This window comes from Hippocampus guttulatus, chromosome 22 (genome assembly GCF_054856545.1).
Source record: "Hippocampus guttulatus isolate MCC_2025c chromosome 22, RoL_Hgut_1.0, whole genome shotgun sequence".
Lineage (NCBI taxonomy): Eukaryota > Metazoa > Chordata > Actinopteri > Syngnathiformes > Syngnathidae > Hippocampus > Hippocampus guttulatus.
In genome coordinates this window covers 1,983,413-2,005,594 of record NC_141282.1, presented here as the reverse complement: position 1 = coordinate 2,005,594, position 22,182 = coordinate 1,983,413, and the positions used below count along the sequence as shown (strand labels likewise).

Sequence of the window (22,182 nt, the reverse complement as noted above, 5' to 3'; positions counted from 1 at the left end):
TGAAGAACCAACGCTAATATTTCTACATTTCCAAATGCACCTCAGCTCTTCCGTCAAGCGTTGCGTAAGGCGTCCAGATAGCCCACAATGCTTTGCTGCGACGCAGACTGCGCTTGCTTTATGATCAGCCTCCAAAACACCGTTGCCATTGGCAACCGCTCAGGTTCTCACCTCTTCTCCCTCTCGTTCTGCCTCCTTTACATAACATTCAAATCAGTCCTTTTTTTTTTAGGGGAGGGGTGCACGTGTCACAATTTGAGCAATAGAAAACAACCTATGTGCGGTGACACATGAATCATGCCCCCCCCCCAAAAAAAAACGATGTTAACTATGCAAGGAATGTGGAGTGGCATCGAGTTCATTCGATCGTGTGCAAAAAAAAAATAATAATCCTGGTGGAACCGCATCAGACATGATGTGACACAGGCATCTCATGAGATACTGCGTGCGCTTCTCGTCCTCTGTGAGTGCGGTCGGATGTCCGAAGGGGCTGTTCGGTCTTGTAGCGTGCGCTCGAGTGTGTGTTCGTTCGTCTTGCACACATTCTGCTGTAACAACGACTCAAGTCGCGTTTGTCGACACTGTCGCGGTGCGCTTCCAGATGTGTGTGTGTGTGTGTGTGTGTGTCGAGTCGGGCAGAAGGGAGATTGGCTCATAATCGCGGGGATTAAAGAGCGGCATTTGTTGGAGCGACATCAGACGGGGATTTTGCACAAAGGCTCGGGTCACATCAGTGTCGAAAACAGGCCGATGCTCATTCGTGATGAAATAACATCAGATGGAGTGAAAGCGCATGAAAATTTGCACATGAAAGCGAGGCAGGTGTTTTAGTTGCGAGCGTCCGTACGGGAAGGAGCCGCGCGCAGTTTGACAAATTGGCACAAACAACGTCCCTTGAGTGTTCGGGGGGGGGGGGGGGTGCAATTGAAATAAGGTGTTTAGTATTCAACCGTGTATGAGTCCAGGAAAGGTGAGGCAAGATTTTTGCAACCCCCTCCACCCCCCCCCCCCCCAAAAAACTATTATAACCCTGGGCGGTCCGGTGGTCCAGTGGTTAGCGCATCGACCTCACAGTGCAGAGGTACCAAGTTCAATTTCAGCTCTGGCCTCCCTGTGTGGAGTTTGCATGTTCTCCCCCTGCCTGTGTGGGTTTTCTCCGGGTATTTCGGTTTCCTCCCACATTCCAAAAACATCCATGGCAGGCTGATTGAACACTCTAAACCAGTGGTGTCAAACATACGGTCCGCGGGTTTCAACATTTTCCAAAGATTCTTGTGCTTCTTTCGACCAAAACAAAGGAAAGACATCTTACTTTGGTTATTAACTCATTCAGTACCAGCCAATTCTAGACCAAGTCTGAAAAGACGTTTAAAAACGTCTTTGGGAGTGAATGAGTTAATAGCAGAGTATGGAGAATTTTAATGGCCCTGAATTTGACACCCCTGCTCTAAACTGTCTGTAGGTGTGAGTGTGAGCGCGGATGGTTGTTGGTCTCTGTGTGCCCTGCGATTGGGTGGCAACCCGTTCAGGGTGTCCCCCGCCTACTGTCCGTCGACGGCTGGGATAGGCTCCAGCACCCCCCGCGACCCTTGTGAGGATAAAGCAGATCGGAAAATGAATGAATATTATAACCCCGGTTCAAAGTGAACCATCACAAACTCGTGTGAAATGGGAGTCAGTCATACTTGGAACGCTGCGTTCTTCACACCGTGATGACGCAGGCCCCGAGCCGGTTCCGTTTGAAGTCAAACGCACCTAACAAACTGTCGCTGAGCTATCAACAGTCCCGATTATGTTTCAAAACTTTCTTTCGTTTAGAACCAAAATCTTCCCAAACACGTGCGGGGCAATTTGTTGTGGTTCACCACATCCCGCTTATAAGAGGGGTGTGCACACTTGGCCAACCACATTATTTCATGATGGCCAACCAAAAAAAATGAAAGGTACAAGTCATAATCCACATGAATGGTAGGAAATGTTTTGAAAAAATCGATTTTGTTCCCATTTGGTTCTATCACTCAAACTCGAGATTTCAACAGGAGCGTTATTATTTATAACCTCGGTCGACTTCTTTATCCGAAAGGCTGAGTTGTGGCTTACTGTACGCCCATTCTCTGCTCAAGTGGTTGTTGCCACTGCTGACTTATCAACTTAAAAAATAAATAAATACAATTAAAAGGCAACCAGGAAGAGAGCTCCGATGCGGTTTTTGCCCGCAGCACGTAATGTGGCAAGCTTAAACAACACAATCGAGTCAAACCTGTAAGCAGTCGCCGTCTCGTGAACGCGGCAGGGTTCCAACGCATGACGAAACCGTTGTGGTACGTTTTCCCCGAGCTTTCATTTTCATAACCAAATGTAACGAAGGGTGTGTCATTTTTTTCACTCCCCTTTTTTTTTCTTTTTTTTTGCGGGGAGAAGTCAGTCCGCTGCACACTTTTTAAATCGCACTGTTATCACGTCCCGTAGATATCAAGGAAAGCCATTCATAGAGCTGGTGTTGCGCAAGAAATTGCTAATTTTTTTTTTTTTAACATTTCAGAACTCAGAATGAGGAGAATTAATAGAAGGAGGTTGGAAGCTAGATTTCTCTACATACTGCTGTAATTCATTCATTCATTCATTTTCCAAACCGCTTTATCCTCACAAGGGTTGCGATGGGGTGCTGGAGCCTATCCCAGGTGTCTTCGGGTAGGAGGCAGGGGACACCCTGAACCGGTCGCCAGCCAATCGGAGGGCACACAGAGACGGAACAACCATCCGCGCTCACACTCACACCTACAGACAGTTTAGAGTGTTCAATTAGCCTACCATGGGTGTTTTTGGAATGTGGGAGGAAACCGGAATACCCGGAGAAAACCCACGCCGACTGCTAAGATCTTTTTTTTTTTTCCATGCAGCTCTTGTCCGTCTAGTGAATGAGTACAGTCGCCGAGCCCGCTCCTCCAAAGCATTTACGAGCGCTATGTCAACACCCGAATGGAGCCGCGAGGCTTTTAACAGGACGGCAATCGTCTTCCAGTCCACTGCGCCCAGCGGAAAACCGAACACACGCAAGCGTACGCCTTCGCGCCTGGTGTAAAGATGCGGGTTCATCGATGCTCATGCATCTGCGCTTCGCATCATCTGTCGGCGAACAGACAGAAAGCCCACAACTGCATAGGAAAAAAAAAAGAAGCTATTTTTAGCTACTGTCACCGCGCATCTTCGTCCGATTAAGCGTCCGTTCGAGCCCTTGTTGTGTTTCGAGCTTGACCGAGATCACCGTGTGTGTGTGTGTTTTGGGCTTGATAACAACGCAGTCTTGATCCACTGATTTCAAGGATCATCCTTCTGTAATTGAAGATTAAGAGTGTCCTGCCTTAGTCATGACCTCAGACGCTAGCATGCGCCATCGCGCGCGCGCACGTGTGCCCGAAAGCTTTGGGGAATTTGTCTCGTCCTGTGTCCGGGAGGCGTTTTTTGCGTTTCGTCATGTGGGCCGATAACGGCTCACCGCGCTGCTCTGTTGACATTCGTATGCTTACAGGCTTACAGGCAGGGGGGGGGGGGGGGGCGTACTTTGCAAGGCTTCACAAATCTATAAATAACACGTTGCCTTCAACTCCGGCCTTCCTCTCCGCCGTCTTTTTATCGTCATTTCTTCCTGTGTTTTTTTTTTTTTTTTTTTTTTTTTTTTTTAGGAGGTGTTTTCTTGACACTTCAGCCTTTTTCCCCCTCCCCCCCTCGCTTGTCCTTCATCTTTCTATTAATATTAACATTTCCACCTTTTGTGCTGTTGCTCACAAGAAAGCCCCTGTGGGTCAGTCATGCCGCAGCTCACCCCTTTTTTTTTTTTCGGGAGGCTTCTCTCAAGCAAACAAAAGGGTCTTTGAGCCGAGAGCGCCCACCGCGCCGGGCAAAGCAGTACCGATGCAGTTTTGTATGCGTCCTCATGGCTACACAAACACATGCTTGTGACTGCACTCTTGGCAGCGAAAGCCTTTGAAACACTTCTGATGGACACAAAAGGAAATAGTCATCGGGGGTGGGGGGGGGGCATTTGTAAGGCGTCAGTGTTCACTCACCGCAAGGTTAAATTGCACAGAAATTAATCAAAGATGCTTGAGTCAGTGATACCAGCCGGCGGGATCTTCATTTTTTTATTTTTTTTTTTTTTTAAATCTCGCCTCTCCCTTCTGGCGCTTCAAAATGAACGTTGTCATGTGTGGTGACGTCAGAAAGTCAGCACCTGCGTTAGCTCGCATTTCGCCGAGCGGCTTTATCAGCTCCACTGTAGTTTTTTTTTTAAATCTCAAATAAGGCAGGGACTAGTGGAGTGGTGAGCAAACTACGGCCCGCGGGCCGAATCCGGCCCGTTGGTCTTTTTAATCCGGCCCGCCGAAGATTGGTCCACAATTAAGGTTCGATGTGAATGATTGCATTCATTTCAATTGGACTTGTAATGACAGGCATTTCACCACCAGGTGGCGCATTGACTTGAAGTTGCAGAACAGGGGGGGCACTCAACAAATGCAGTTTTTTTTAATGTACCATAGCTCGTGCTGACCTGGCCCTTCTGTCAAATTTTAAAAGTCAATGCGGCCCCCGAGCCAAAAGGTTTGCCCACCCCTGGGCTAGTGTATTGATTTGATTTTAATTTATATATTTTTAATGACTATTTATTTGGAATCATACAAACACAGAGATAGTTTGGGTTTTCTGTGGGTGACTCATTGGCAAAGAGCCTCTCGTCATCTCACTCGGTGTGAGTTTCGTTGCGGGCTTCCGTTGCTTGATTGTCCTTGTCAGATTGTCCAGATGTACCTGTCTGACTGCCCCCCCCTCCCCTCTCCCTTGGAGTGCTTTCTCAGTCGTTAAAGCATCGGCTAACTTCTTTGAGCTGCGCAGTACGCGGCACATTTTGAGTTACTACTTCCCTGGTCGTGTCAAATAGCGAACTCATAATGAGAAAGAGCGACAAAGACAAAAAAAGAAAAGAAAAGTGACATAAACTCAGACGGCTAAAATCCAAATTCAGCCATTTTATTTATTGCTTAACATCACTGCCATTGTGAAATGAAATCGAAGCGTTCGTTGACTTGCCACCTGAAGCAACGTTTGACGGCCGGAAACGATTTATTTCCGGCCATTAATTGATCCTAATGTGGCACTTCAGAATGTTGAATTACGGGCTGCCTCACACTAAATTACACGGCAATGAGGATACGCCGCTGTTGCCTGTTATTTTCTTAGCTACCCAACGTCAAGTCTTTGGTTTGGCGTGTTGTGGTCTCCCCCCCGAAATTTGCCGTCTGTTTTTTTAACACCGTTGCAAAAGGACAGTTGCCAGGGACATGAGTGAGTTGCACCCCCCCCCCCCCCCCCCACACACACACACTCTCTGCTTCACCACGCAGCACTGTACATGCCCGCAGTCACTCGGGCGATTTCATGGCCCTCCAAGCAAACACAGAGACGCCATTATGTCTCCTGTCTCTCGGTTCTTCCCTCCCTCTTCTGCTGATTCCCTTTCGCACTCTCCTCCTGACTTTAATGACGCATTCTTGTTTTTTTTCTGATATCCTTCGAAAATGAGGTGAAAGAAAGAGGAAGGAGGGGGGGGGGGTTCATGACGGCGTTGTAATTATTCATGGCAGTAATTAGGCCTCCGGGTCTTGATGGCTTCCCCTGTGAAGTTTTCGCTGAGATTGACTACCCACAGTGCCCTTGGGATGCTTCCAGGAGGGGGCAATGGGAGTTATGGGTAAGATTATTATTATTTTTTTTCGGGAGGGGGTGTGTGTCAAAATTTTAAGAATTTGCTGATGATGAAAGAGAATCTGTCAATCATGGGGTGGGGTGGGTATGGGTATTCCCTCTATTTGTAGACGTTGACAGGTTTCACATTCCCCCACACACATTGCCATCATAGGCATCAGCTGCCACACACACACACACACACACACACACGTCACTTGTCTTTGTTTGGCAACAGAGATAAAACCCAGCTCTGTTACGCTGCTCTGTATGGGGGACAAAGACTACTTATCTGTGTGTGCGTGACTGAATTCGTTTCACAACCGCATGCTCATTTTTTTAAATGCAGTTTTCATCGTGATTACAGTGGTTTCCCTTCAACACGGTTCTATAGCTGTGTAAGAGTGTACTTGTGACTGTGTGTGCATGCGCGCAGGGGTCATCAGCTCCGCCTGATGACAGCGCCATGAGGGCTGGCATGGCACACTTCCTCGTCAACAAGCGTACCGCATGCGGCAAACACTCTGTCGCAGGATAAAGGAATTGAGCACACACTCATTTAAATATTTAAAGGGATTTTTGTTCCTCGTGTTCATTTATTGATTTTACTTATTTATTTTCTTCTTCAGTTATGGAGGAGTGTTCCCTAACACCAGAAAGATCTTTTGCTCCTGCTAATGCATTACTTAGCGCGTTAATGTGTACATTTCCGACATCAATATTAATTTTTAGCCACGCTAAACTCAATCAGTGACGTTTTCCTGTGCCAATATTGTCTGGCACAGACCAGGCCCTATCCTTTGAGTTGCACTGTGTCCAACCAGTATAAATGTTACACGTCGCCTCTAATTTTTAACTGGAAGGCGAGAAATTGTAACTTTGACGACGAGGCAAAAAATAAAGGGCCTAACGTGGTTACGGTTGCTATGGAGCTGCGGATATATATTTCCACCATCCTCATTGATGCAAACTTCATCAACACGATGACGAGTTTCCACTTCCGTAGCCTGTTTGGCTAGATTTCACTTCCGTAGCCTGGTTGTCTAATTATTATTATTATTTTTTAAATTGGGCCGACTACAGCTGACCGTGTGGCATGCTGAGGCTTTTCCAGAATGTGCGAAGGTCGCACATAATTGGACGGATGAGTGACTATGCGAAACCCCGCAATGATTAATCACTCGCAGCATGGGCCCGACACAAATGACAACCCGCTGAAGGGATGCGTCATGAGTGGGAGCTGTCCGCGGGAAGAAGGAAAGAAGGTCCGCTTGATTGTTGTTGAGGGTCAGCCGGGACGGGCGGTACATTTCTGCCGTCTGTTTCCTCGCTGACGTTAACCCCCACCCCCAACCCCAAACCCTCATCACTTTACTGTGCGCTCACACTTGACGGGGCGTTGACACAGCAACACAATGAGCAAGGAACAGCTGGAGGGCGATTGAGCAAGGTGTTTCCTGCCGCCGCCGCTGCGTCAACACTTAGTCTGGATCAACAAGCCCCTGCAACCAACGCTTGACGACGTCCTCTTCTTCTCCTCCTCCTCCTCTGACTAATTAGTCTAATCTCCCCCTGGTTGAAAAGTGAAAATGGGTCCATTCAAATCTGTGATATCCTATCTTTTATTCATGCTTTTTTTTTTGGTCATGGTTTATGCATGGCCTGCTCACACAGTTGTCGAGCGGATTAATATTGGATTAAAACGAGCCGTGCTTCATTCATGAGGCCGGTCAGAGCAGAGGAGGAGATTGTCTGCAATTCCACCTGCTGCCGTCGAGCACCGACGCTTTTGTGAAATGTGGTTTTCGGTGCGACGCCGGGACGAACGTTGACCGCGCTCGCGTGTGTCTCTCTCGCAGGCCGCGCACCGCCCCGCCATGGAGAAAATGAAGAGGATTAAGAAGCGTCTATCGTTAACGCTGCGCTCAAGTCAGACCATCGACGAGTCTCTCTCCGAGCTGGCCGAGCAGATGACCATAGAGGACGGCGGCACCAAGGACAACGGTTGGTATTTCTCATTGGTGCCAACCGTGCTCGATATATACTGTATATATATATTTTTTTTATTAATTCCTTGGTCCAAAGAGGCTTCATTTTAACTTCCGCAAATGACGTCACCACATAAACAAGATGTCGAGTCTATCGCCGTTGAGATTTGATTCATTTACTATATTCATCGTTTTGATTTAAAAAAAAAGTTGTGCCGCTGCTAGCTTACTTGCTACCTAAAAAAACTCGCGGGAAATTATTTATGCCTACAGAGTTTAAAAGAAAATCTATTGTGTAACGTTGACAGCATCATAACGTTGCATATTATCATTTGCATTATTTGACTGATATTTTGTTTTAATCAACTTTCTGGTAATTACAAAAAAAGTTCCAAAACAAATAAAATGCTTAGGTAGCGGCAGTCGGTCTATTGATTTGGGCAAATATTTTCTTTCCCAGTGTTTTAGTTGTGACTCTTACAGTCGCAATGTGTGTGTTAATATTGTTCGATTTGAAATATTTCGGTTGTGGCTACCTGCAGGTACTTTGATGGAATAGATACCTTACCCCGGTTCCTTATGTTTATCCATCCCTTTTTGAAATAATAGTGTCTTACCATGTGTTACTTTTATTCAAATGTAAGAGGCCGAGTACTTCTACTTTTACCAGACTATCAGGAACCCGAGCAATAAAATAGTTTAGTTAAAAAAAAGTCTTAGCCTGCCAATGCCTTGAACAGTAATTAAATCTCTCTATACCAGTGTACACGTCCATCAGCTCACATTATCATCGTAAAGAGAAAAGTGCTTTTCGCAACTAGCATACTCTCATGGGCCTTTAAATTATTCCACGCAGATGGTAATGCAGAGTGAATGAAAACATTTGTGTGCGCGTGTGCGTGCGTGTGTTAGACGGACGGCAGCGATGGGGATGAAGAGCTCTTTATCGGCGTTATGTAACAGGAGTGAGGACACCGATATATTTGCATAAGCACACACTCAGCCCTTTAAGCGAGAAGGTCAGTTGGGAACCTGTCAGCTTAGAGTCGTTAAGACTCAGTTTACAGGTTGAGGAGCAACAGCATTTAAAGCTTAGTCGCCAAGCATAAAGGTATTAAGTGTTATTATTATTATTATACTTTACAGGAAATGCTTTTTTCCCCTTATTTCTGATCTGTTGTTGCAAGATATATACAGAGGATCTTGGTTCTATTTAGCCACACATTGAGTTAGTTTTTAGTCTGTCGTATGAGCGGTAACGTGGATAGACTGGTTATTGTACCTTTTGTCATCGAGTCGCCGCCATAAACTCATTCACTCCCAAAGACGTTTTTAGACGTCTTTTCAGACTTGGTCTAGAATTGGCTGGTACTGAATGAGTTAATAGATGATGAACAAAGAAATACTTAAATTAATAGTTACTTTTGGAGCAGGTAAATGAAATCTGCTCTTGCCTAATTGAAACGAAGCTGCGACTCCAACCTCCAATTGAATTGGCAGGAGCTCGCCAAAATAAAAGTGAGATACGCAGCCGGTCTTTTGCATATTCTCTGCGACCTCAAGTCAAGTGATTTGTGAAAAGTCACGTATAAGCCAAGCTGCGGCATTTCCTGTCGGCTTCTGACACTCCGTAACGTCGTCCTTGAAAGTACGATGACCTCGGGGTTAAGCCTTCGATAAATTATGTCCATCCAGTAATCCCCGCCGTGCGTTTCCGAATGAACTCCGCAAGCGTGATGCAACACTTGAAACAGAACCGTCCTCGTTGTCTTTCAGAGCCCTTCATGAGGAATGGCCGCCCACCCACCTCCCACAGCATGCACTCCTTCCTGCACCAGTACACGGGCTCCTTCAAGAAGCCGCCGCTCCGCCGGCCGCACAGCGTCATCGGTGGCACCCTGGGCTCCTTCATGTCCATACCGCGCAACGGCAGTCGCTTGGGTGAGGCACTGACATCGTGGTTCTTATCTCCCCTCTAAAGGGAAAAGTCTAGGTCTGGCCAACAGTTGCCGTCTGACGACAAACAGGAAAAGTGTCCGAGTCTTTTTCACCCCGGGTGACGATCTTTCCTGTGAATGGATTCGTGACCGATGTGTAGCGTCATGTCCAATCCCCGAGGGAGGGTGGGAAGTGATTCATCGTGATCATCTGGCTTTGAGTGAGAGTGTGGGACAATTCATTTGGTTGGGCATAAGTTTAAACCCTTTTCAGGGACGGCGGTTACTACAGTGGACAGCTGATCGTGTTATCAGGTTACACGGTGCATGAAAGGGTTAAAAAAAAAGTTGAGGTCAGGGCTGAAACGATTAATCGAATAATTTGATGGCTAAAAGGGCGGAAGCAAATTCTCTGCTTTGAAGCGTTGCACGGATCCTTTTTTTTTCCCCCTGACACGGACTAAAAACTGTACTGCAGATGCCAGGAGGAAGCAGTCGCTCAAAAACAGCATGTGAAAAATAATTATGGGCTTTTCGCACACTGGTTAAGCATATCATGATTGCAACATGAGATAATGTGTGAAAGTGAATTTAATATCGCCTGCCACCACCGTTTAGTTTATATCGAAATAACCCCCGTAAGAGGTCAGGCATAAATCATAAATTCTATTTAATTTGAACCAGTTAACTAATGATTTTATTATTTTTTTTGTAACTGAAATGTTTGCATGCAATTATTTGGAAATGAACAATTATTAAAAAAAAATGCTGAGTTTAATTGAAACATTTAAGGGGGGGATGTCAATGCCACAAATATTACAAGACTCTTCATTATGTAAATGCTCAACCGGCCAAATTGAAAATTTTGCCCATTTTGTCGATTTGCTCGTTTCTCTCCTCCGCGCAGATATTTGCTCCTGTATTTTGTGTCACTCTTCAAGCTTTTCCGCTTGTGCGCTCGTGCACACGTCAGGTTTCTAAGTCGGTGCCTTAGAAGGTAGGAAGGCAGAATGAAAGACGGCCTCAATGGGGGGGGGGGGTCTCTCTCCACCGATCCGTGTAAGAAGTCATTCACACCCGTTTGAAATCACACAGGATTTTGCTATCAGTGGTATGATAAACATCTCTCTTTAAATATGTGCAACCAGGCGGGTTGATGCTATTATGTTTGTGGATGGTTGATCGACTCGCTCGGGCCTCGTTTTGGACCCTGGCCCAGATTGGAGGAATGCGGATGCCCAAACAGGCCAGTTATGTAGGACAAAGCGTCGCTATAATCATAAGGACGCGAGATCGCTGAGCGGAGATTTGGGTGGTGTTGGTTTGCAAGGCTTTGTGTGGCTCGGAAAGGGCTGGACGGATAAAGCTTGTCTGAATAATGTGCGCCGAGTAGGTCAGGAGCAAGGAGACGCAACAGCAGGGAGGTGATGGAGACATGCAAATGAGGATGTGAAAGTGGACGGAGGGTGAAAGGGAAAGCAAAGTGGGGCACGTGGAGGAGAGATTCGAGTGCTCTGATGAGAGGGGAAGAGGATGTTAGGAAGTGAGAGAAAGAAGTGAAATGAAGTGGAGGGGTGTTTGTTTTTTTTTAAATTAAGGCAAAAGAGTTGAAAGAAAAAATGCGCATACGGTGAGCGGTAGCCATAACGGCCCCTAAGATGAACAAAACAGAAAATGAAGTCAACTCAAAAGTTTGTGGGTTTGTGAAAAGGAAATCGCTGCCTACCTTTGTCGAGACCTGACGCGGAGGCACGGGACGCACTTTTGCCGCGTGTTAATAGCTCTCATGTAAAATGCTTCTCCCTTGCCCTTGCCGAATTGTACACAAAACCAACTCCGTATGAGAAGAAAAATCATAACAATAAAAGATATAGCTCTGATCGCAAGCTGCGAATCCAAATTGCTAACCGCTAACAACTTCCGGTGATGCAGGTCACGTGCGAGTTATTATTTAAAAAAAATATTTTTTGTAAAAGTGAGACTGATAGGATGCTAACAGTGCACACTGCACTGTTAGCATCCTAACACTAAAAAGATCTCATATTAACTCATTCAGTACCACCCAATTCTAGACCAAGTCTGAAAAGGCGTTTAAAAATGTCTTTGGGAGTGAATGAGTTAATAACACACACACACACACACACACACACACACACACACACACACACACACACACATACATACATACATGCTAGCATTCACAAGCTAACACGTGTGCTAGCTTGTGAATGCTAAATGCACTTTTAACGTCGTTCTGTCCTTTTGTCCATCCATGGCGGTGATGTCTTGCGGAATTTCTGGTATTCCCGCTTGCATTTGCGTCATCTCCCCGCACACTTTCATTTCCTGCCGAAAGAACCCTTTAATTAGCAGCCTCCCGGTTGTGTCTTGACATTTTTGGCGTGGTTGACCCGGCGGAAAACCCAACTTGTTTTCGAGGGGAAATCTCACCGCGCTGTAATTTCCAAAGCCGGTCGACCCCGCAATTTTAGCTGCCGTGCTAATTTTAGCCGGTGTCGCTGCGTCGAATGTTTTAGCGCAGCCCGGGGGCGTCATCCCGTTTGTGTACTTTCCTTCCTCCGCTTATGTACGTTTGCTTAGTGACGCTTTGTTTCACTTGGCGTCACATCTATTTCAAACAGAAGCCTTGCGCTATGACCAATTAGCGACGCATCCACCTGGAGAACAAACACCTCGAGCAGTACTGGAAACCTTTTCATCCCATTTGATTTGCCGAAAGTGGGCCAGCATTCCTGTCATCGGAGAAGTCGCTGTTTTTTTACAGGTTCAGGGCACAAAGTACAACAACGTGCAGAATGGAATCCATTTCGAACTTTGTCTCTGTAATATTTGATTCCGGCTAACAGACGGGTGTGCATGTGTGGGTGTTTTTTTTTTTTTTTTTTTTTGAGGGAGGGGGGGTGTGCTTGTGCTTCGGGCATTGTTTCCCTTTGCAAGCTGCGGTCGTTTTTACAACACTATAAGATGTGGTCATGTGTTTATTTACACTCGGGCCTCAGGAGTGACAAGTGCCCGGGAGGAGTCCAATGTTTCGACATTCAGTTTGCTCGATTTTGTAACAATCGGATTTGAATAGTTGTTATTGTTGAAGCTGTTAGGTTTGGCCGTATTTTATGATTTATTGTCAAATCTCCCCTTCTAGTGTTGATTGACAGACATCCTAATCAATTGAATTGATCAATCAAGGGTTGGGGAAGACTCATTAAATCTTCCGGCCAGTTGTCCCAATTTGTCCTTCTATTTGCTCAAAGTTAAAAAAAAAAAAAAAAATAAAACTCCAGTTGACTGCTAAAATTATTCAAATGAGATTTGACGATCGTCTGTTCAACCATTCGCATAATTAATGTTGGTCAAACATGGCTTTTTTTTTTTTTTTTTTTTTTTCTCCCTGGGGGTTTGTTTAGCCGAGGGACCCAAAACCTCGCTTGTGTATTGGAACCCGCACACATAATTGCCGCTTGGCAGTGAGCCCGGTGCGTTGCGGTCGTTGAGCGATTCCACCTTTTCCGAGCAAAAAGAAATCACCCTGTCTGCCTCGAACACCCGCTTAATCAATACTTAACCTGCATCAGGAACGAAGTTATCTGCTGCATTTATCTCATACATATTGTTTGTGTGTGTGTCCGGTTTAGACATTGTGCACGAGAACCTTAAGATGGGTTCTGACGGCGAGAGCGACCAAGCATCGGGGACGTCGTCGGACGAGGTCCAGTCGCCGACGGGCGTCTGTCTGAGGAACCGAGTCCACCGGAGAATCTCCATGGAGGTAATATCAACACGTCACCGTAAACCGCCTTCGGCCATTGGCCTTGGGAGGTCTTGTCTGGGACGAGGAGGAGGAGGGGGTGGGCATTCCAACTCGCCTTTTAATGGCTTCTGGGTGTCGGATATCAGTGCCGCAACGAGGGGGTTTACAAGCTCTGGCGTGACTATCGGCGTTTCAGGCGGGCTCATGTGACAGAGAGCGTGCCTGGATGCATGGCGTCGACATGGTCCTTCCCCGAAGAAAGTCCATCGGGCTTTATTGCCCAGGCTCAAACTGGATCACGGAGATGACAAAAAGTATTTTGAAGTTGACTTGGTCACAGATTGTAGTTTACAATTAAGAATTTAATTTTTTTTAATTATTATTATTATTATTTTTAGCCCTCAGCAATTATTTATTTTATTTAATATTGAAAAAGTTCCAATTTTGATGTAAAATGGTTCTTCTGATGTACATTAAATTAAAAAAAAACAATTATAGAAGGAAAAAAATCATTTTGATCAATATACACTACATGGACATTTACGATCATCGACATGAATTAGTAGACGAATACAAATAATCAAATGTAGATGGAGAGTATTTCTACTACTTTCTTCCAAACATTTGGAGAGAGAGAAATAATAAATAAACAAATATTTGACTAAGTTATAATTAACCGATTTTAGGGGAGGGGAAACCTCGAGATAAATCCAACAAATATTACAAGACTCTTGCGAATGTAAAAACTGCACATATTTTGCCCATCCCTGACTCAAAATAAAATAAAAACTCGTACTAAAAGTTGGATAAGTGTCAGAAGATCATGCCTGCCCGCCATCAACATTATTAATCCTTTTATGCGCCCTGTAACTCAATAACATGAGAAGCTGCCCACTGTAGTAACCGCCGTCATAAATCATGACGTGGATGTTTTGCACCCAGTGGGATGCTGCGCTCGGCAGCCTTCTGCCCCCTACTGGAGAAAAAGCTTTCCCAAAACAAAAACCCCCAAAAACAATGTGATGTGAATTTGACAACGCCGTTGATGGACTGAAACATCCTGGAGGTGACTCGGCAATCCATATGATGTCACGCTTTTCGATCCTTCTCCCCAAGACGTCCAAAAAAGGAGCCATTGTCCACGTTTCAAGTGATCAGACTAATCCCCGAGCTGTTATTTTAGCGCGGGGAAAATAATAGCGTCTCTGTCGCAACGTCTTTACATAATTCGATTTGAAAAAGGCCCTTTTGTGTGAAAACAAACGGCCCCACCGTTACGTAACACAATTTAGCATCCTGCATGTTGAATCATAAAAATCGAGACAGCTGCTCGAATGGTAGCTGCAATGTTCTAATTCTTGCATCCCGCGCAAGAACCTCGTGCTATTTTTACACAACTCCCTTCAGTTTCGTCCGCATTTGATCAAGATTCGACTTCCAAGAACACATCCCGTTTATTTTTTTTGCACAACGGCGCTGCAGTCACATGAAAGGTGCAAGTGTACCTAATTTTGTGGCTGGATCGTATTTATATAACCGCATTCACCGGCCATGTGGCGTCGAAATATCGTTTGTTTTTTTTGTTTTTTTTCCAGACAGCGTTCTACCTTGTGAGATGACGGACTTGATCTGTTTTGTCTTGCGGCGCATGGGAGGAGATGCGAGCGTTTAATTTTATCCCCTCCTGTCTCTGAGAGCGTGGGTGGGCTGCTTTTGTCTTGCGGTTCGCGTTCTGTTCTCTCCGTGTGTCATAATTGCATCCAATGGACAATGTCAAATTTAATCGGATGGTAGAAATATATTTGGCGGTGTGGGGGGGGCAAATACATGAACATCCGTGCGGGTTTGCGTTTTCAGGACCTCAACAAACGCCTGTCGCTGCCCGCTGACATCCGAATTCCCGACGGCTACTTGGAGAAACTGCAGCTCACCAGCCCGCCCTTCGACCAGCCGCTCAGCCGTCGCTCGCGCCGAGCCTCGCTGGTACGTATCTGCGCGCGCGTGTGTGCCACTTTTACAGCCCCGCGGCGCCGGGAGCAGCCTGTGCTGCCTGTTGCCATGACAACCGACCCAGCAGGGAGCCCGAGACGTACCAATCTGGAGACTTGCTTGCGTTATTTTTTATTTTTTGAGTCGGGCAGTGTCGATTGTTACCGGATGCCCGAGATATGACATTAAGATGCTCTATTTTGTACTCCTTGAAGATTTATATGCGAAGGGTGTGCAGACTTTTGTGCTCAAGGGGTTGTTTTTAGTTACGGAACATAGGCCAGGCCATTTGTAGATGAGAATGGGGGAAAGGGGAAAAAAAACAAAACGTATCTGGAAAATGTGGAAGCTAGATCCCACTTTTTAAATTTTTTTTTTTCAAATATATCATTTTTTAAATCTCTAAAATAAACACATTTCCCTTTGTTTACAAGAAATAAATTCACTCGTTTGTTAAAAAAAATCACACACCTAAAATTCTTTATCCTATTTTAATTTCCTCGCAGTTATTTACAATAAATAAATTCCCGAATGATTAAATGCATTTAAAAAAACAGGAACATTTTAATCTCAATAGCAAACAAATTGTTTTATTTACTATTCAATGATTTCTGACTGCCACATTTGTTTTCAGGGAAATGAATCAAATAATTTAAGATGGATGTAAACTGGTTAATGTTCACATTTTTGTCATGAATTTAAAATAAATCATTTACACTCTTAATGAAATATATGAATACAGAATAATTTTATATATATATATATTTTTTTAATTACCCAATAAAATTTTCTTGGAAAGTATCATAAGATTGCTGTTTATGATTATTATTTTTTTGAGTCAGTTGAACATAAAAGCTAAATTAAAAAATGTATTTTATCAAAACGATATGTGAAACTGTGGTTTATTTACAATTAAATATTCACTGAAAAAAAAAAGAATTTAAAAATGGCGTCAAATGATTTTATCTGTAATTTTCTTTCATCTTTTGTGATTTAGAAATCATTCAACCAAAATATCAGTTGAGACGAAGCACTAAAAATAAATACAGCCATAATAAAGCGGTTTGAGGAAAAAAACACAAATTCCTTCCAACAAACATTTTTTGATTGCTCGCAATAATATTTGCCCTGTCACGCGTTGACTTTTTGCCTGTTTTTCATTATCATCTTCCCCCCCCCGTGACGTTTTCTTAGTCGGAGATTGGTTTTGGCAAATTGGAGACCTACATCAAGCTGGACAAACTGGGCGAGGTGAGGAAAGCTCCAAAAATCAAAAAAACGGAGCAACGATGAAACGGCGGCGGCGGTGAACTCAAATCTGGGCCGCTTCTTTTCCCTTGCAGGGAACGTACGCCACCGTTTTCAAAGGACGCAGCAAGCTGACCGACAACCTCGTGGCCCTCAAGGAGATCCGTTTGGAGCATGAGGAGGGAGCGCCGTGCACAGCCATTCGAGAAGGTAATGCCAAGTAGGGGTCCCCCGTTCCGCGTTTGAACCCGCTTTCACGGCACCGCTTTTCACCTGCGCAGTGTCGCTACTGAAAGACCTGAAACACGCCAACATCGTGACCCTCCACGACATCGTCCACACCGACAAGAGCCTCACGCTGGTGTTTGAGTACCTGGTAAGGAGCTTCAGTCCCACTCCACTTTTTTTTTTTTTTTTTTTTCCATTGCGAGGGGGCAAAGAAATCCTCGCACACGACGCCGAGCTTCTGCTTATTTCTTCCGCAGGATAAAGATTTGAAGCAGTACATGGATGACTGCGGAAATATCATGAGCATGCACAACGTGAAGGTCGGGAATTGCAGTTTAGCCGTTCGGGAGATCAGATTTTCCTCACGGCGCGAAATCTCTCCTCTCCCGCAGGTCTTCTTGTTCCAGATTTTGCGCGGGCTGTCGTACTGCCACAAGAGGAAAGTTCTCCACAGGGACCTGAAGCCTCAGAACCTCCTCATCAACGAGAAGGGCGAGCTCAAGCTGGCTGATTTCGGTGAGGAAAGGAGGAGGGTCGAGATTTGCCCCCCCATGAATGGCCTGACTTTGGTGATCCGTCAGGTCTGGCGAGGGCGAAATCGGTCCCGACTAAAACGTACTCCAATGAAGTGGTGACTCTTTGGTACCGACCTCCCGACGTCCTGCTGGGCTCCTCGGAGTATTCGACGCAGATCGACATGTGGTAAAGACCAAAAAAAAGAAAAGAAAAAAAATGGCTTTTGACAACAATCCTTTCTCCGTTTGTATTCTTTTTCTGAAATCTCAACGGCGACCGTTGACTTGCAGGGGCGTCGGCTGTATATTTTACGAGATGGCTGCGGGTCGGCCGCTCTTCCCCGGCTCCACGGTGGAGGACGAGCTCCACCTCATTTTCAGGTTACTCGGTGAGGAGCCGTCTCGGCCAAGTCAAACCCCCCGCCACCCTCCCACCCCCTCGCGGAAGCGCTCGCCCGCGCCGACCGTCTGCTCCTCGCGTGATTGCAGGCACACCGACGGAGGAAAACTGGCCGGGAATATCCTCCATCGAAGAGTTCAAATCTTACAACTTCCCCAAATATAAACCTCAGCCGTTCATCAACCACGCCCCCAGGTACTCCACAGCATCTTTCTCGCAATTCTTATTATTTTTCTAACCTATTTATGATTATGGCTCCGTCGAAGGTTTTCCTTCTGTTTTCAAATACACACACGGCAGCATTCAAACACAGACCTTGAGTCATAATGGGCCTTCCGTCTTCACGTGAATGCATGTGTGTGTGTGTGTGTAGCAAGACAGGAAATCCTGTGGAACATTGTGAAGGCAGCTGTCCACTTCCTTCCCCCCCAGCGAGTCTGCACCTTCCCATCAGCCTTTGCTGCAGGCAGCCATTAACCTGTTGTTCTTTTTTTTTTTTCTTTTCTCGTTTGTCGCTTTCAGGCTGGATGGCGACGGGATCGAGCTGTTGCTGGCTTTCCTCAGAGTGAGCGTCAACTTCCCATACATACACACACCATGACGTTAATTTCAAAAAGAACACTCGTACTTGTTAAAAAAAAAAAAAAAAGTGTCCTTGACTGTTTAATGAACACGAGTGTCCTCTTTGTCCGCTTCGCAGTACGAATCCAAGAAGAGGATCTCGGCTGAGGACGCGATGAAACATTCCTACTTCAGGCATCTTGGGATGAGAGTTCACACGTTGCATGAGAGTGAGTGCGCACGCATCGGAAGAACAGTGACTAAAAAACCAAAGGCGATGAATCCGTGAATTGAATGCTTATTTCAATTTTTTTCCCCCCTGAAAGGTGTGCTAACAATACGCAACATTTAGGGAAAAATAAGCCTCTTGTTTTGTTTTTTAAAATTTTTCATTTATTTTTTTGGTCGAAGGTGTGCTAATAATATGCAACATTTGGATAAAAATAATCCCCTCTGTTTTTTGTTTTTTTGTCAAGTGTGGTAACATTAATCAACATTTGGGGGAAAATAAGCCTCCTGTTTTTTTTTGGTTTTTAAATTTTCATTAATTTTTTTTGGTCAAAGGTGTGCTAACAATACGCAACATTTGGAGGAAAACAAGCCCCCTATCCCCCCCCAAAAAAAGTGTGCAAACAAGACAACATTTGGGGGAAAATAAGCCCCGTTTTTTTTTGTTGTTTTATTTTTTAAGTCAAAGGTGTGCTCCCAATACGCAACATTTTGGGGAAATAAGGCCCCCCCCCCAAAGTGTGCAAACAAGACGCAACATTTGGGGGAAAATAAGCCCCCTTATTTTATAATTTTTTGGTCAAAGGTGTGCTACCAATACACAACATTTGGGAAAAAATAAGCCCCCTGTTTTTTTTTTTTGGTCAAAGGTGTGCTAACAATACGCAACATTTGGGGGGAAATAAGCCCCCTGTTTTTTTTGTTGTTTTATTTTTTAAGTCAAAGGTGTGCTCCCAATACGCAACATTTTGGGGAAATAAGGCCCCCCCCCCAAAGTGTGCAAACAAGACGCAACATTTGGGGGAAAATAAGCCCCCTTATTTTTTTTTGGTCAAAGGTGTGCTACCAATACACAACATTTGGGAAAAAATAAGCCCCCTGTTTTTTGGTTTTTGTCATTTATTTTTTTGGGCCCTGCCGAAATCAAACCAAGTTGCTGGAGACCGCGTGCGTCTGTCTTTCAGGTGTGTCCATCTTCACATTGAAGGAGGTGCAGCTGCAGCGAGACCCCGGCTACAGGAACTCCTCGTACCCGGAGCCAGGTGACTTGATTTTTTTTTGCTGCGTCCTTGGAAGGAAAAATGTCTCCCGCCGTTGAGGTTTGACGCGAGCACCCTTCTTCCCCTTTGCTTCCAGGCAACGGCAAGATCAACCGCAGGCAGAGCATGCTCTTCTAAAAAGGACGGGGGGGGGGGGGGGTACCTTCATCATCGCCCTCTCACCTGACCGACCTCTCTCGCATGATACAGTGAACCCCCCCTCCTCCCCCAACACACACGCATTCACATGCGCACCACCCGTCTTGAGTTAGGTTGACTTTTTCAATTGGTGTCTTTATTTATTTCCAGACATGAGAGGGTAGGGGTCATTTGCTGCTAAAGTACTACTGTATGTATTTAACACACCCTGTGTATGTATGTGTGTGTGTGTGTGTGATGTGAAGTTGAGCCTCCAAGCATGGTTGAGCAATCGTTAACGATTGCTGTTCGACCCCCCCGGGGGCGCATCAGCTCCTCATTTATTTTGTTTGCAAATTCCGCGGATGGCGTCCAAGCTGTGATTGAAGTTGTCGGGGACCACTTGCGACATTTGTTTTAGACAATCGAGTTTGCGTTTTGGTGACTAAAACGGCGCGTTACAAGGTCGAAATTTGGTGGGAGGACACTGAAATATGGAAAACCTTTTTTTTTTCTTTCTTTTTGGGAAGCGGTCGGATCGAATTTGAGCAAAATTTGGAGCGTTGAGGCCACACTGAAATTTAAAAAAAAAAAATCTGAAGTTGCAATGCAATGACAATAATTTGTGCCTTTTGAAGGAAAAAAAAAGTGAAATGAAAATGCCAGCACAAATAATATGAAGATAAGTTTTGTAAAATTCAGTTTTTTTTTTTTGGTTGCAAAATACAATGACTTTATTATTGTAAATTGCAACTTTATCTCTTGTCTCTTGCAAAATTTTCCACACAATACTACAACTTGCAATCTGACCGTTTTTTTTTCTCCTAATACTCTTGAATTTACTCTCCGAAAATTCCAACTTTTTTGGTCAAAATATTGCACCGTTATTTTATATTTAACTTTTATTCACACTACATGACCACTTTCTTCTCTATAAATTGAATGACGTTTTTCAAACTCATTTTCCGACTTTATTTTGTGATCATTTATTCTTGTGACATTCCAACTTTTTCCCACCCCTCATGACATTCTTGATAGATGACTTTTTTTTTTCCTCGTAATGCTGTGACTGCGTTCTCTTAAAACGCCAGCGATTGTGACGTCGTTGGTGTGCTGTACAAATTTTGCAGCGCAAAAACTTGACTATCCTCATTACAATTCTTGCAACATTCCATCATATTTCCTCATAATGTTATGACGGCATACTTGAAAGATGTTTTTTTTTCGCTTGGAATATTCCATTTGTACATTTTAACTTAAAAAAATACTTTTTTTCTTCATAATCAAATCTTATGTCTTTGAATATTCTGACTTTGTTCTCATGCATGTATGCTTTTTTTTTTTTTTTTTAATCTTGTGAATTATTTTTTCAGTGTGACCCCAACACTCCTTGGTTTCAATTTTAGTATTACCAAAAAAAAAAAAAGGAAGAGGTCTTAACAAGCAGGATTCTTGGAAGAAAGCAGTGGAGAGTGGCAAAGTTTTTTTTTTCCTTTCTTGCCATCATTGCAGTAACTTTGTGGTGAATCTGCATTATATATGTATATGTATATATATATATATATATATATATATATATATTGGCAGGTGTTGACTAAGTGTACCTAACAGTATTAAGATGTGTTCTCTACGTCTGTGACCTTTTCAATTTTTGCGTGAACTTCCTTTCTCGGGGGCGCCGCGGCATAGATTTCGTTCCGGGAGCTTCTCCACACGCTCCCCGACCCGCTCTTGTGATTTTCAGTTACATTTTATGTGGAAGTCTCACAATTCTTACACTCCCAAGCAGCAGAGTGTAAAAGATAGAATGACCCCGGGCGGAATGTATGGAGGAGATTAGAGTGTCTGTAAAATGTCCGACATACTGATTCCCAGTACATGAAAAGTGCAGTAACGACTACTACAACTTGTTGTTTGCAGCTAATGGTGTCCTAATCCCGTAAGCACACTGTATTTGTCTTTTAACAGGTTAGATGCAAATATATGACAGCTTGTTTGTCATGGGCAAAAGTAAAAACCTATTTTTTCTACAAATACCTTGTCATTCTGATGTCGTCTTTTTAGCCAGTGGGATACTGCTACGATTAACTGCAAACTCCGATGGTGTCCGTGTATTTTGAAATGAATCGCAGTCACGTGCATGACAGGAAAAGTTCTTTACTCCGCTTTATTTATCATTGTACAACCTTTAAATAAAAAAAAAAAGTGTGAATGTCCTCACTTTGATGTGGACACGTGCGAGAGCGTTTGTGTGTATAATGTGTGTACAACAACAATGTGCGCCTGCTGCATGCAAGGCCTGCTGTGTGTGTGTGTGCGTGTGTGTGTGTGACTCTTTCTACTGGAATTATTTATTTCTCATAACCATCGTAAAGTAAATGGAATCTGTTTTCATATAACAA

General features: G+C 44.5%; 1 protein-coding gene across 2 annotated transcripts in view; it reads left to right on the top strand.

Annotated features, from left to right (window-relative positions):
• cdk17 (cyclin dependent kinase 17) overlaps positions 1-22,182 on the top strand; it is a 25,450-nt gene extending 3,268 nt beyond the window's left edge. Inside the window, exons 3-18 of one of the 2 annotated variants that reach the window (XM_086103609.1) lie at positions 7,599-7,743; positions 9,504-9,668; positions 13,318-13,451; positions 15,291-15,416; positions 16,617-16,673; positions 16,766-16,880; positions 16,952-17,046; positions 17,156-17,218; positions 17,291-17,414; positions 17,480-17,600; positions 17,705-17,802; positions 17,903-18,008; positions 18,336-18,378; positions 18,514-18,604; positions 19,568-19,645; positions 19,740-22,182. In XM_086103609.1, the coding sequence (XP_085959735.1) occupies positions 7,617-7,743; positions 9,504-9,668; positions 13,318-13,451; positions 15,291-15,416; positions 16,617-16,673; positions 16,766-16,880; positions 16,952-17,046; positions 17,156-17,218; positions 17,291-17,414; positions 17,480-17,600; positions 17,705-17,802; positions 17,903-18,008; positions 18,336-18,378; positions 18,514-18,604; positions 19,568-19,645; positions 19,740-19,780 (1,584 nt within the window). In that variant the 5' untranslated portion in view covers positions 7,599-7,616 and the 3' untranslated portion in view covers positions 19,781-22,182. Of the gene's footprint in view, positions 1-7,598; positions 7,744-9,503; positions 9,669-13,317; positions 13,452-15,290; positions 15,417-16,616; positions 16,674-16,765; positions 16,881-16,951; positions 17,047-17,155; positions 17,415-17,479; positions 17,601-17,704; positions 17,803-17,902; positions 18,009-18,335; positions 18,379-18,513; positions 18,605-19,567; positions 19,646-19,739 lie in introns of both variants that reach the window. The other variant, XM_086103608.1, reaches the window with a different exon arrangement.